The 13633-nt window shown below is 44.5% G+C and overlaps 1 protein-coding gene across 1 annotated transcript in view; it reads right to left on the minus strand.

Moving 5' to 3' along the window:
* Positions 1-413: 413 nt before the first annotated feature.
* The window catches only part of GNB1 (guanine nucleotide binding protein (G protein), beta polypeptide 1), a 60780-nt gene continuing 47560 nt past the window's right edge, over positions 414-13633 (minus strand). The window contains exons 7-10 of the mRNA XM_006871726.1: positions 3770-3836; positions 2736-2937; positions 2278-2494; positions 414-520 (exon numbers count right to left, since the gene is read on the minus strand). Coding sequence (XP_006871788.1) covers positions 414-520; positions 2278-2494; positions 2736-2937; positions 3770-3836 — 593 coding nt within the window. The remainder of the gene's footprint in view (positions 521-2277; positions 2495-2735; positions 2938-3769; positions 3837-13633) is intronic.

Consider the following 13633-nt stretch of genomic DNA (forward strand, 5'->3'; position numbering starts at 1 on the left):
AATAAGTGAAGGAAAAGAAGATCTTGCCCTTTTGAAGTTCTGAGGGGGTGTTGGGGTCCAGGTTAGTACGGTTGGGCGGATATGCTATCACTGTAACTCATCAGGGTTTGGAATGGTCTTCCAGTCACCACGAGTCCACCTGCCATTGTGAACAGAGTTCTCAATAAAGTTTAAGAAGAAACAAACTGTTAACGAGCGTTGCTGACAGCGGGACTAGCACGCAAACTTGTTTCACCGTTCATTCTGTGTCTGCAGGCAAGGGCACCTGCTTCAATTTCTACCAACTATCAAAACCAATCAACTAATTTAGAAGCACAGCTCACAATCATATGTTGGGAATAACTATTCAGGGGTGAGCAAGTACATACAATCACTTTTGGGAAGTCACATGGGTCACTCCTTACCTGTCAGCGTTAGTTCCAAATCTTGAGGAAGCTGTCCCAGGAACCTGTTGCCACGGCCATGCCATCATCAGTCACCCCCAGGCAGCTGACACGGTTGTCATGCCCAGCCAGGACACCTGAGGAGCAAGTCACAGCAGTCACTCCAAGGGCCCAGACAGGTCTCAATCTGCAGGGATGCCTAGAGGAAGGCAAGCCAGGTCCCCAGAGGTAAAGTCTCACAATGCCTCAAATCACCAATGAAAGGAGTCCAGGAAGGGATGGTTTCCAAGCAGCAATAAAACCAGGACACTGCAACTGCCCAGGTGAGGTGAGCAGGGTTAATATGCTCTTTCTAGTAAAAATAACTCAGGTGTATCCACAGCCACAGGGACATAACAAAGGAGGATCCTAGTAATAAATGTGCTATTATGACAGTAGGTGATCAAGAATTCTAAAGTGCACACACACACACAAACTGTAAATAACCTAGGGTCTCTTATACTGACTTCTGAGCATTCAAGTTGGTATAAGAGGTGTTAACTAAAAATAGAACAAAAGCCATAAAAAAAACAAATCAGTCATATCATCTTATAGCTGTTTATAATTCAGCACATGGTATGGGCCGGGTGTGCCTCCTAGTGAGGCCTGGAGCTGGAATCGAGGAGCAGGTGATAACTGAAAGGGCCCCACCACTGAAACTTCCAATAGTCTCTTGGATCATCATCAGTCAGAACCTTCACTACCTCTGCTTTATGGAACCTGAGGATTAATATCACAGACACTGTCTGCCTTTACCCGATGCTCATTAGGGTCACTGGAGCCGGGGGTGACTCAGAGCTCATAGTCTGGAGGAGGCCTGGGCACTTGTACTCTCCCAGCACCAACACTTTGAGAAAAGATGAGGAAAGGCAGGATGCTCATCAAGCAGGGAAGGAGTTCCTGCTGGAAAGCTGGGCGCCCCCATGAGGCAACCCCAAGGCCTGGAGCGGCTCTCCCCTTTTGCTCCCAAGAACCATGTGCCTGACTTGATGGGGGCCTGTGTTTCCACTTTAAGTGTCCAAATGCCATCTTTCACACATAGAGTAGTCTCAAGTTGTGTGCTACCTGTGCTTTATAATATACACTAACACAGTGACAACAGCATTCCAACCTGCTCCTTAGCTGTCACCCAAGGGCTCCCTGTACCTGCAGTCCTTCCTGGGGTCACGCTGACAGCAGAGAACTGATGGACCAAATGGTGGACCAGAACAACATCCATGCCACAGCCAGATGTCAGATTTAAGCTTGGTCCCAACCACCTCCTAACTACCAATCCTGCAACCCTGAAACCTCAGCTTGTTTCTGGGGGTGGGGGGTGCATGTTAAAGTAGAGGAGCGCAGAGCTAGGACCAGTAACTGTAGAAACTCGGGTGAGGGTGAGAGCTGTGACGAAAGCCAGAACTCAAGGTCGAACTGAGAAACCATCAAGTCCGTGGGCTTAGTCGTGAGGTGAAGGGGCAGCTTGCATACTTCCCTAACCATCTTATGGATTTGCCATTTATTATCAAGAAATGGACCAAAATACAGATCCTAGGAGACAATAAGGTTATAACACAAGTGAAAACCAACAATCACACTCACAGTATGCGCAGGACAGAGACTACCCCATTCCTCACTCCCTCTTCGGATGGTGTTCAGCTCCAAAGGGGGCATGGGAACAGAGGGCCACTGGGACTCAGGCACGTGTACCTTACTTTTGAGTGTCGTGTTGGGAGGCTGGGATCATCTTAACTGCCAGACCAGGCCATGGGCCTACAGGCGTACTGAGTCAAACACTCGGTTATGTGAGTTGTGTCCACACTGACAGATATTGCCAGAAGTGCCGGCAGACATGGCAAGTCCAGGGGTCACCTACCAGCCCTGTCGGCCTTGAGCGCGTCCCAGACGTTGCAGTTGAAATCGTCGTAGCCAGCGAGAAGGAGGCGCCCGCTCTTGGAGAAAGAGACAGAGGTGATTCCACAGATGATGTTGTCATGGGAGTATGTCATAAGTTCCTGGTCAGCACGGAGGTCAAACAGCCTGCAGGTAGCATCGTCTGAGCCAGTGGCAAATGCATTGCCATTTGGAAAGAACTGGAAAAAGAAAGAAAATGGAGACATTGTATCAAGGCTCAGGAAGAAGTAGTGGCAGCGTGTTGCTCAACAGGAGTGCCGTGGCAGGGACAGCGGATGATTGCACACTGTCTGCAGAGAAGAGAAGAGGAGCACTTGTACCACAGTCTCTTAAACTTAAGGACAAATGGACGGTGCAGTTCCAGGAAGTGGGGCAGAAAAAGGGGCATCCCTACCTCCAGCCCGTAGCACCAGCACTTACGCAGATAGCGTTGATGTCAGACTCGTGGCCAGTGAAAGTTTGTCGACACATCCCTTCTCGCACATCCCAGAGCTTGGCCGAAGCATCACAAGCACCAGAAACAAACAATCTGGTGTCTGGAGCAAGGGACAGGCTCATGACGTCTCCAGTGTGTCCTGTGAACGTGGTTGTCTGTTGGCCAGTCTCTATGTCCCATAGTGCACTGAGCAGGAACAGAGAATAGGGCATCAGATTCAGCTGCAAAACAACTGCTCATGGGACAAACACAACTCTAGAATCCAACTTGGCCTGCCCTTGCCCAAGTCCAGTGCTACCGAGCCCAGGGCCCATCTAAGGCTGAGGGGACCACAGAAAGGAAGCAAGTTATTCCCAAAGGCTGAAAAAGTTAGTCATAAACAAACAGCTTTAAAACTATCTTCAAATAAGGAAATCTTTTCTTATTGTCAACCTTTTGTGAAACCATGAAATGTATACGCACAGGGTACTCTAGCACAATGAGCCCCCTTGTTGACAAGCGAGCGCAGGGACAGAAGCTGAGCCATCAGGAACCCTGGTGCTAATCAGAGCCGAGTCACCTACCACTCCTCACCATCAAAAGACCAAACCTCCACCAGGACAGCAGGGATCTAAAGTGAGGTTCTGTTCCTCCCAATGATGTGTCCTGTGCACCAAATGAAAACACTAGAGCTTGTTTCAGTGGGCTTCCACGTCTATTAGAGAGGTGAGAACACTCATCGCTGAGAAACTTCACAGAATTCACCTGAAATTGTGATACTGGTGATTATATTTTTAGCCATGCTTGGTATTGACAAATAGTGTGACCAGAGGAGTGACAAGCAAAGCGCGAAAAAGAACCAACACACAGGGAAAAGAGACTAGCACAGACTGCACACTGCTGCAGTTTAAAAGATCTGTGTGGTTCAGAGCTAAACTTTTGAGCTTCAAAAAAGTGTGCAGGTAAGTGTGAACAGAGGTCACACACACCGACTGCTGGGCAGAGGAACGTGAGCTGCCTGCACTGGTCAGCTACTTACCAGGTGGTGTCTCCAGAGCTGGTGACGATCTGATTGTCATCCAGGAAGCGGCAGCAGGACAGGTAACCTGGCAAACAAGAGAGCCAAATGAGGACCATGTCCAGTAGGCCTAGTGCTACACTCTTGTAAATACAAAAACCGTGTTGGCAAAAGGCACATACTGGGACATAATCTAGGTGAAGACCAATCCCAGTACTTAGTCTGCCCCCTCTGCCCTGTTTTTGTGTTCAGCAGGGAATGCACGGGGGAGTGGGGAGCACTAGGGGATGAGGAGGCAGGCCCTGCAGAACTTCCCACACAAAGACTCAGACACAGAACAATCAATAGTGGATCTCGAGACCTACAAGTCCATTTTCTACTCAACAATCAAGGCATTGGACTGCCCTCCTCCTCCTCTTCCTCCCATTCCTTTGACTATCCCAGCAAGGGTATGGGGGTGGGGGACATCCTAGGCACTACGAACATAGGTGTGAACCAAGAGGCTGACATTCCAATGGGATGACCACAGAGCAGTGGAGCAACAAGTAAGGCTGTGGAGGAAGGGGGGCTGAAGTGAAGCAGAGGCTTAGTAGAACACGAGGAGAGAGGGGGTGGGGTGGGCACGGGAAGGCTGCACTGGGCAGATGACAGTGGATGAGGAGAGGATGGGGTCAGGTGGGCAGGGTTTGCAGGCCAGAGAAGGAGAGAAAATGGAAACAGAAAAGACAATATTAAACCAGGAGATGCCAAATGGGAGAAAGTCTCAAGTGGCATGTGGGAGGAACTAACTGAGGCTCTGTAAGGACAATTGTCACATGACAGCCTGGTGGACAGAGTTCTGTGTGCAGACAATGTGGGAAAGATAGGCTGTGAACAGGGTCTAAGTGTCTGCCCTCAACCCCCTTGTGGAGAACTTCTTTTGAGACTGGCGGGCACACATTCCGACGTCTAACCTTAGAATAGTTTTGGGAATGAGGAAAGGCAAAACCAAAAAACTCCAACTCTGTAGTAGGTGCACGTCACAAATCTCAAATCAATCACCCTGTCGGCCATGACTGTGCTTTTGTTCTGGTTGAAGGGACTACACTACTGTCAGGTTTCTTTTGAGGATGGGGTCAGGTGCAGGATTGCCCAGACCTGAAAACAGGCTGCCCTAACCTGCACATACTGCTCATGAAGGGCTCTAACAGTAAGTACACTGTGGTTCTTAAATCGAAAAGGCACACCCTCAACAATGTGCCTGTTTCAAGCACAGGGAGTCCAAGCCTGTGCCCGAAGGTCTGGTGACGGTTAAAGGAAGTCAACGTGCACAGAAGTGAGCCTCCTGAGGGAGAGTAAGAATGGAGTAGACAGAAGACTGAAGTGCCAGAGCGAAAACAGATGTAGTTAGAGAACACAGATGCCAAAGCTCCATGCCCAGAGGGGGACTGTGTGGGTGATCAAACATCCCCTGGAGGTCCACCAGGGAAAAGAGACATCTTCGGTCACACCAACGAACCAACCTGGCCTATAAGACAAGAGACAAGCTTCACAAGAAGGTGGGGGGTGATGTGGATGAGTAAGGGCTCACTTCACTCTATACAGCATCACATCATGAGTCCAAGATACCTTCTCATCCTACATGGGCTTTCTGGGGGTCCACTGAATTCCTCAAGGACCCCGTCCTCTTACTTGTGAGCCTCCATCCAATTCCTCTCCTCAACATGACATTCTACTTCCTGGCTAACTCCACCTCTTTCTCCAAGTCAGTTTAATTGCTTTCTTCCAGAAACTATCCCACGGGCTCCATCGACAACCCCATGGGCTGCGTACCCCTTCACCCCAGCACAGGGAATCCATCAGCTTCTCACCTCAAGAAACAGATGAACCCTAAATCAATGATTCTCAAGTAATGATAAACACCCAAATGCTGTGGCGCCTTCCCATGCACTCTACCTACCAGTGACAGCCTATGAGCGACTGGGCACGCTAAGGACATTCAAACAGTGGACACACACTGGAAAAGATGTCATGAGGGAGGTAACAATCAAAACCACATGTGATTATCACCTCATCCCCACTAGAATGGAAAAGAAAGAAAACCAACAGGTGTCAATGAAATTGGGGAGCTGCTGGAACCCTCAATCCACTGATGAGAGAGAAGGTAAACTAGTGAAGCTGCTGTGGAAAAGAGTTTGGGCGTTCCTCAAAAACTGAATGCATAACCATGAGTCCCAATCCTAGGAATTTGTTCAGAAGGAAAGAAAGGCAGGGTGCAAACAGAAACCTGATCATCAGTGTTCATTCACTGCAGCAGTTTCATAAGAGCCCCAAACAGATACACTGGAAATGTCCAGCAACAGAAAAAACGTATAGACAAACGGACACAATGGAATATACTCAGTAGGAAGGAAAATGAAGTTGCGATGCATGCCACAACACAGACACACGGACAATCCTGAGCGAGATCAGAAGTCAGTCGCCAACAAGACAAATACTGTATCATCTCACGTATAAGAACTAAACTAACAGAAACCAAAGATTATTCACGGTTACCTGGAGTGGGCGGGAGCAGTTTTATTCATGGTGGTGGAATAATTTGAAAAGGAGAGTGAGAATGAGGACACAGTATGAAAATGGAATCAACGTCACAGAATTTTCAGGGTGGAGGCTGTGTGGGCAAATGTTTTGGTGTGTCCATTTTCACCACAGGACTAATGTAGCACTTGTAAAGTAAGCACTGAACTGCAAACCAGAAGGTTGGCAGTTCAAACCCATGAGGTGTTCTTGGAAACCCTACATAGGGTTGCTATGATTAAGAATTGACTACACAGCACTTAACAACAACAAGGAGTAAATGTGTGGTGCTGTGAGTTAATGCGCTGGACTGCAAGATCGGTTTGAACCATAACATAGGTGGTTCAAGCTCACCAGTCGCTCCTCAGAAACCCTATACACGGTCACTATGAGTCCAAACCGACTTGATGGCCTTTAATAACAACAAGTATTAAGAATGCCCCCATGTTAGTAGAGGGTGCGACTCAAGTCACCACCCTTAGTTTCTCTTGGGGTCATGGTCTGACTTCAATTTATGACTGCTTTGGAAAAGCACGTCCTCTTGCCCTGGCTCATGCATCTGGCGCATGAGGGCTGACCTCCAGTTTGTGGAACTTTCAGCCCATTACTTGGCCTGGTTCACCAGCTCCATAGCCAATTTGGGTTCCTCATCTCCTAAGACTATGTAGGTGAGAAAATTCCTCCAGACTAATCCACCAAACTAAGACTTGGGACTTGCCAGTCTCCAAAATTACATGAGCCACTTCTTTGGTCAATTCTGAGTTTTTGAGAGCAGAGGAAGGTGGGGCAAAGAGGAAGAAGAGCAGGTATGCAGGATAAGGGCTGTTTTTGGAGTTGCCACTAAGTGTTAAGGTTCAGAAGGTTCTGACTCACAGCAACACTGTATAGGGTTTCTGAGGCTACAAATCTTTGTGGGAGCAGAAAGCCTCAACTTTTTCCCTTGAAGCGGGTAATGGGTTTGAACCACCAACCTTATGGTTCACAATTCAATGGTTTATCTTACAGAGCTACAATACTTCCCTTGGGTAAAAGCAAATACCTCTGGGATGTGGTGGTGACTGTCAGACACCCCAGAGATCAGGTAGAACAAAGGACACACCTGGCCTGGGGTCTAGAGACTAAAGCACAATTGTGAGTTGCTGGGAAGTTGGGAAGTACTGGGGAATCCATTCCGACCCATGGCGATCCCATGTAAACAGACTCCAACTGCTCCACAGCGTTTCTCAGACTGTGACCTTTCTGGAGCAGACTGTCAGTCCTCTCTTCCAAACCACCTCTGTTGTGGTTGTGAAGTGCCATAGAGTCGATTCTGACCCATAGAGACCCTGTAGAGGGTTTCCAAGGAGCAGCTGGTGACCTTGAACCACCTCTATCTAGGTGGGCTCAAACTTCTTTCAGCTAGTAGTCAAGTGCTTTAACTATCTGTATTTGTATTACCAGAGGATCTATACATTCGCTCTCAAACTCAAGAGCGCATACATAAACACACACACAAAAACGAAATGATCAACTTCTGATTGTAGGAGAGACAAACTCTCCCCAATAAGAGCTGAATGCCACGTAAAGAGTACTGAAAACCTGTGTTATTTGTGGATCTGTGGCCACCATGACAAGAAACCCCAATACAAGTGTCAGTTATGTCTCCATTATTCCTAGGTAATGTTGAAAGTGAAGAAAGCTTGTAAGCCCATCTTCAAGCTATAGCTGATTGGAATACTAAAAAGGGGTTCTAGAACTTGCCCAGTGAAACAGACTTCTTGCCTTTGAGCCTTTGCAATATATAGTACCTTAAGTGGAATCCTGAGCCCTATCCAGAACCTTCTGGGACACTAGAAAGGACAAGCAGACCATCCTGGAACAACGAGGGCAACAGATGATACATCTTCAAAGAAGGATCAGCAGGAAAAATCCAAAACAAAAATGGTGGTCTGATTGGCAGAACAAGCAAGCTGTTCACCGGGGAGCCATCAAGGTAAGCAATCAAGTCCCTTCAGGACAAAACCCCCTCCAAGACAGAAACTCAAAGGAACACACAAGCAAGCATGTTAGCTTGCTGGCAACCACAATGGTTTACTGGTGAGTGGAAGAGGGGGAAAGGCAGTGATGAAGAAATGGGCTGAGTTCAACCACATTCCATAGACTCCCACTGACCTGGAGATGAGAGAAGAGGAAGGGCTGGTTGGTCCGAAGTGTGGTGACACCTGGGGACTCCTGAGTCCATCGATAAGGACAAAGCCACAGAGATCTACAGTTGAGACACACAAGAGCGCCCAAACTTGCAGATAGTACCCATCTGACCTAGCCTCAGTGGCTTGATGATCAGAACTCAACTAGAGAAAGAAACAATTTTTGATAAAGGAAACGAGTGTAATTTGCTACCTTTGATGAACTCCACCTATACTTATGGATGGAGTAGTAGTAGCTCAAGCTACCAACTGAGAGGGAGGCAATCTTCACATCAATATCAATCCTTTCCCCTCTGTATACAAGGTAGACAGGGACGGGCAACTTAGACATTGACTACCCAAAACGAGAGGGCTTCAGAGGCATAAAGTTTTCAAAAGGAAGTTTAGTTTCAGAGTGTGCGGGGGAAGATAGAATCTCCACTAAACAGTTTTCATCTTGTCTAGACAGGTCTGGTAAAAAGAGATGGGGGTAAGATTCAATAGTAATTGTTATCATGACTAACTGCAACTATCACAACAGTAAAGGTAGAAGTTTTGTAACAAAAATAGGGGAGGAGCTAATCTTATAGTCCAGAAACAGAGGACCCTAGGACCATCAAAGGAGAAGAGCATGAGCAGAATGTTGGGACCTGGCGGACGCTATCCTGCCAAGGAGCAGAACAGCGAGAAGCCTTATGCATGAAAAGTTCATTGTTTAGCAAAGCGACAATGAATGTCCCCTTGGTTAGGAAAGCTACAAGGGATGATTCATGCGGGGGGGTGGGGGGGGTATTTCTAACTTTCCCTTGGAAAAACAGTTTATTTCTGATTTCCTTATAAGAAGTTTTAGAAAATCTTGCATAATCATTAGACACTTTAATAAAACAAACCTCACGTTACAATAGTTGCCTTTCACATAAACATTAACTTTCACACCACATTCAATCTTATGTAGTTATAAAAACTGTTTTTTACATTAACAATAAGTTTTAACATTAGAGATAACCACACTAGCTAAAGTTTTAGCATTTCAAGCTTAAAATTGTAAGAAACATTCCAGGTGGTTTTAGTCAAGGACATTAAGGCTTTTAGAAAGCAGCTTAGCAGACAGTCAAGGGCAGTGAGAGCTTGGGAACAAGAGTAGGAGTATGATTAGAAGTTTTGAGAAATTGTTAGCATGAGAGAATTACTGCTTTGTTCTTAACTTATGACACTTTAGGGTACTTTTATGCTCTTGTTTTTATTGTTTGATCAATTATATGTATGACCAGTTATAGTAAAAATTATGCTTTTGATTGTGAGCTGTAACTAACGAATCTATAGAAAGTAATAGATGTTGGTAAAGTTAGAAATTCAGATGTAGAACTTTATTTAAAATTAACCTGACATTTTAGGGAGGATTAGAGAGAAACAGAGTCACTCACAGAAGGCAGACGTTATCAAAGTAACTAAGGAGTAACTAAGGAGTATAGAGACGCAGGAATGTTTGGTGACCTTGTGTTCCTCTTGTACCTTTGATGTAACAATATAATATTTGATTTGTAACTGCTTGTACGTGACTGTTATGAGATCATAGTATATTCTAAATGGGATATAAGAAGCAACAATTTGAAAATAAAGAAGCAGTCAGTCGGAGAGTCGTCAGAGAGTCATCGTCACCACCATCAGCCTGAGACTCAAAATGACCCACTGACTCTTTTGAGTGTTTTTTAATTTTTTCAATCGCGGACTCAACATCCTCTTTCAAGAGTCTCCCAATAATTTGTAGAGGCTGGTCCCCGGCAAGGACCTTATCCAGAGAAGCAGCGACACCAGAGAGGGAGGCAGAGATGAGGACATGAATAGAGAGAGCAGCTGAGAACTGTAGACTCATGGAAAGAGAAAGACTGACTGCTGGCGGCCAGGAGGCAGGCTTGAAGAATGTGCCCTTTGGTTGTTTAAATGATTATATAATCCTGAGTGTTTCTGTGTACATCTCCCCCACCACCCAAAAGTTAAAAAACAGAGGTAATAGAAGCAAATACTGTTGCCTGATGATACACAGAGATTTTAATCACTGCAATGAAACGATGATGTAAAACTGATGTTATCCCATGCAAACTATCACTCAATTCACAATAAACACTTAAAAAAGCTCTTGTTATCAAAATAAGGGCTACTTGTTGATAAGTACCACTGAATCAGTTCCAACTCACTGCTATCCTGTGTAGGGTTTATGAGGTTGTAAATCTTTGTGAGAGCGTTTCATTTTTCTCCTGCTGAGCAGCTGGTGGGTTCAAACAGCTGACTCAGTGGTTCACAGTCCAGTCCTACAGTGCCCAAGGACTTAATAAGGAGACTGGGTAACAGTTAAGCACTCGAGTATGAACTGAAGGACTGTTGGCTTGAACCTATTCAGAAGCTCCAAAGAACAAAGACCTGGAGATATTTCTATTCTTTCAGAAACACTGTTATTGTTAAGTGATGTTGAATCAATTCTGTCCCTGAATATGGTTTCCAAGGAGTGGCTGGTGGGTTTGAACTGCCAACCTTGCGATTAGTAGTCTAGTCCTTATCATACAGAACCACACCTGGACTCCATAAACTTTACAAAAAAGTCTCTATATAAAATTTTAGAGAACGCAAAAGACTCTTATGTGACAAAAGTAGATCAGTGGTTCCTTGGGGATGAGGACACATTTGGGTGGGATAAATATGGTCATTATCTTGATTGTAGCGATGTTTTCACAGATGTGCTTGTCAAACTCACTTTAAATATGTTCAATCAATTGTACATCAGTTATAAAGCTGTAAAAAGAACTTTTAGAACTTTTTCAGTCACTTATGAATCCGAAAGATTACAGCCTAGAAAACCTGATGGGGCAAGTTCTACTCTGACTCATGGGATTGATATTAGTTGGAAATGACTTGATGGCACCTAACAGCAATAGGGGGCTAATACTTTCTTAATTATAATCTAATGCCTTTGTAATTATTACTTTCACCAATACAGAGCCTGGTAAGTTTTATTCTATATGTAATAAGTTTGTAATTATACAAATGTTTCATCCTGATCACTGTAAAGTCATTCAATTAGCCACCTTCAGAGGGATCCTCTATTTTTTAAGGCAGAAATAAAAAGGCAAAACACAAAACAAGACAGAAAGTCCATCTGATGTTTTCTCTGAAATATTGCTGAAGAGTTTCCAAAACCTGTGCAGCAGACTCTCAAGAAAGAAGCTTCTGTTTGTTCCATATGTGCCTTTCGTTCTTGTTGTTAAGTGCCTTCTAACTGACTCTGTGTCAGAACATCCCTGTATAGGGTTCTGGAAGAGCAGCAGGTAGGTTTGAACTGCCAACCTTGCAGTAAGCTGCCCAGGACTGATCTACAGCAGTACCAGCAGCATCGCCTGACAACACCACTGCACACCTTCAGAGAAACTCATTAGAGATCTGTCTTTGGGGAAACAACTGATATTTGTTTTTAAACTAACTGAGTTTCTAAGATTCTTCAAGAAAACTTTATTCAACCATGCTTAACAATGAATCCCACACTTGAAAGAAGACAAATACTCAGAACTCTTTACCTTTTCATCACTTATAAATGATTGTGCTCTACATAGTCAATGTTCTTCTCACTAGCGAAGTATGTTTCTTTAGTTAATATTATTATTTTTCCAAAATATTAATTTGAATTTGAACCAGAGAAAAGATGGTTTAAGAAACGAAACTAATCAAAACTGTATTCAGAAATGGCTGGAACAAGACAAAGGCAGCCAATCAACGAATCTGTCTAAACCAAGAGCCTCTCACACCTATCCCCGTGCTAAAGATAGATATTATTTAAGATTATATAAATCTTAACTGATGATCTGTTCTATAAATCGTCACTCAATTCACAAATAAAACTTAATAAAAAACAAATGAAATCTGAACCTTTATAAAGTTGAAGTTAGAAAAGTATGTATCATGTCTGAAGAAGACCACAAAAATTCTCACAAGGCCATATATCTTGGGAGAAAAAAGCCACTCCTGTGAAGTAAAATTTCATGAAATATGAAGGAAACAAAATTCTTCAAACATTCTTCCCAGCACAACTTTTGTTTCAACAAATACTCTATAATGTTTTAGTAAATCTAATGTAGTGCAGCATTTTATTAAAAAATCTAAGGAAACATTGAGACTTCAAAAAATAAAAAAACCAAAGGACACACTCTAAAGCTGATTAAAATACCACAGATAGTTAAACTTTGAGATGGTATTATTTTAAGAACTGTCAATTCATCAATGCTATAACCAAGGGGGCTTAAGCAGTGGGCACTGTCAACTGAGGCTCACATGGTGGCTCTGGTGACAGAATAATAGTCCCACAGGAACTGACTAGAAGCTTTGTTGTTGTTGTTGTAAGGTGCCATTGTGTCTGAACCGACTCATAGCGATCCCATGCACAGCACAACGAAACAATATCCGCTGCTCCAGGGCCAACCTCACTCACTACCGCTGCCACACTTGAGTCCATCAATGCTGCCACCTGGCAAATCCATCTCGTTGGGGGTCTTCCTTTTCTCCTCCAACCTGCCATCTTACCAAGCATGATATCCTTCTCCAGCGACTGTTCCCTCCTGACAATATGTCCAAAGTATGAGAGACGAAGCCTAGCCAGCTTGGCCTCTAAGGAGCACTCTGGCTGCACTTCTTCCAAAACAGACCTATTGGTTCTTTTGGCAGTCCATGGCACTTTTAGTATTCTCCTCCAACACCACAATTCAAAGGTATCAATTCTTCTACGATCTTCCTTATTCACTGTCCAGCTTTCGCATCCATATGAAGTTATCGAAAATACCATGGCTTGGGTCAGGCACACTTTAGTCCTTAAGCTGACATCTCTGCTCTTCAACACTTTAAAAAGTTCCTGTGCAGCAGATATGCCTAATGCAATACATCGTCTGATCTTTTGACTGCTGCTTCTGCGAGTGTTAATAGTTCACCCAAGAAGAATGAAGTTCTTGACAACTTCAATCTTTTCTCTGTTGATCCAGTGAGGATTTTTGTCTTCTTGACATTGATAAGTAATCCATACAGAAGGCTGTGCTCTTTGATCTTCATCAGTAAATGTTTTAAGTCCTCTTCACTTTCAGCAAGCAAGGTTGTATCATCTGCACATCACAGGCTGTTAATGAGTCTT

This window comes from Chrysochloris asiatica, unplaced genomic scaffold (genome assembly GCF_000296735.1).
Source record: "Chrysochloris asiatica unplaced genomic scaffold, ChrAsi1.0 scaffold00173, whole genome shotgun sequence".
Classification (NCBI taxonomy): domain Eukaryota; kingdom Metazoa; phylum Chordata; class Mammalia; order Afrosoricida; family Chrysochloridae; genus Chrysochloris; species Chrysochloris asiatica.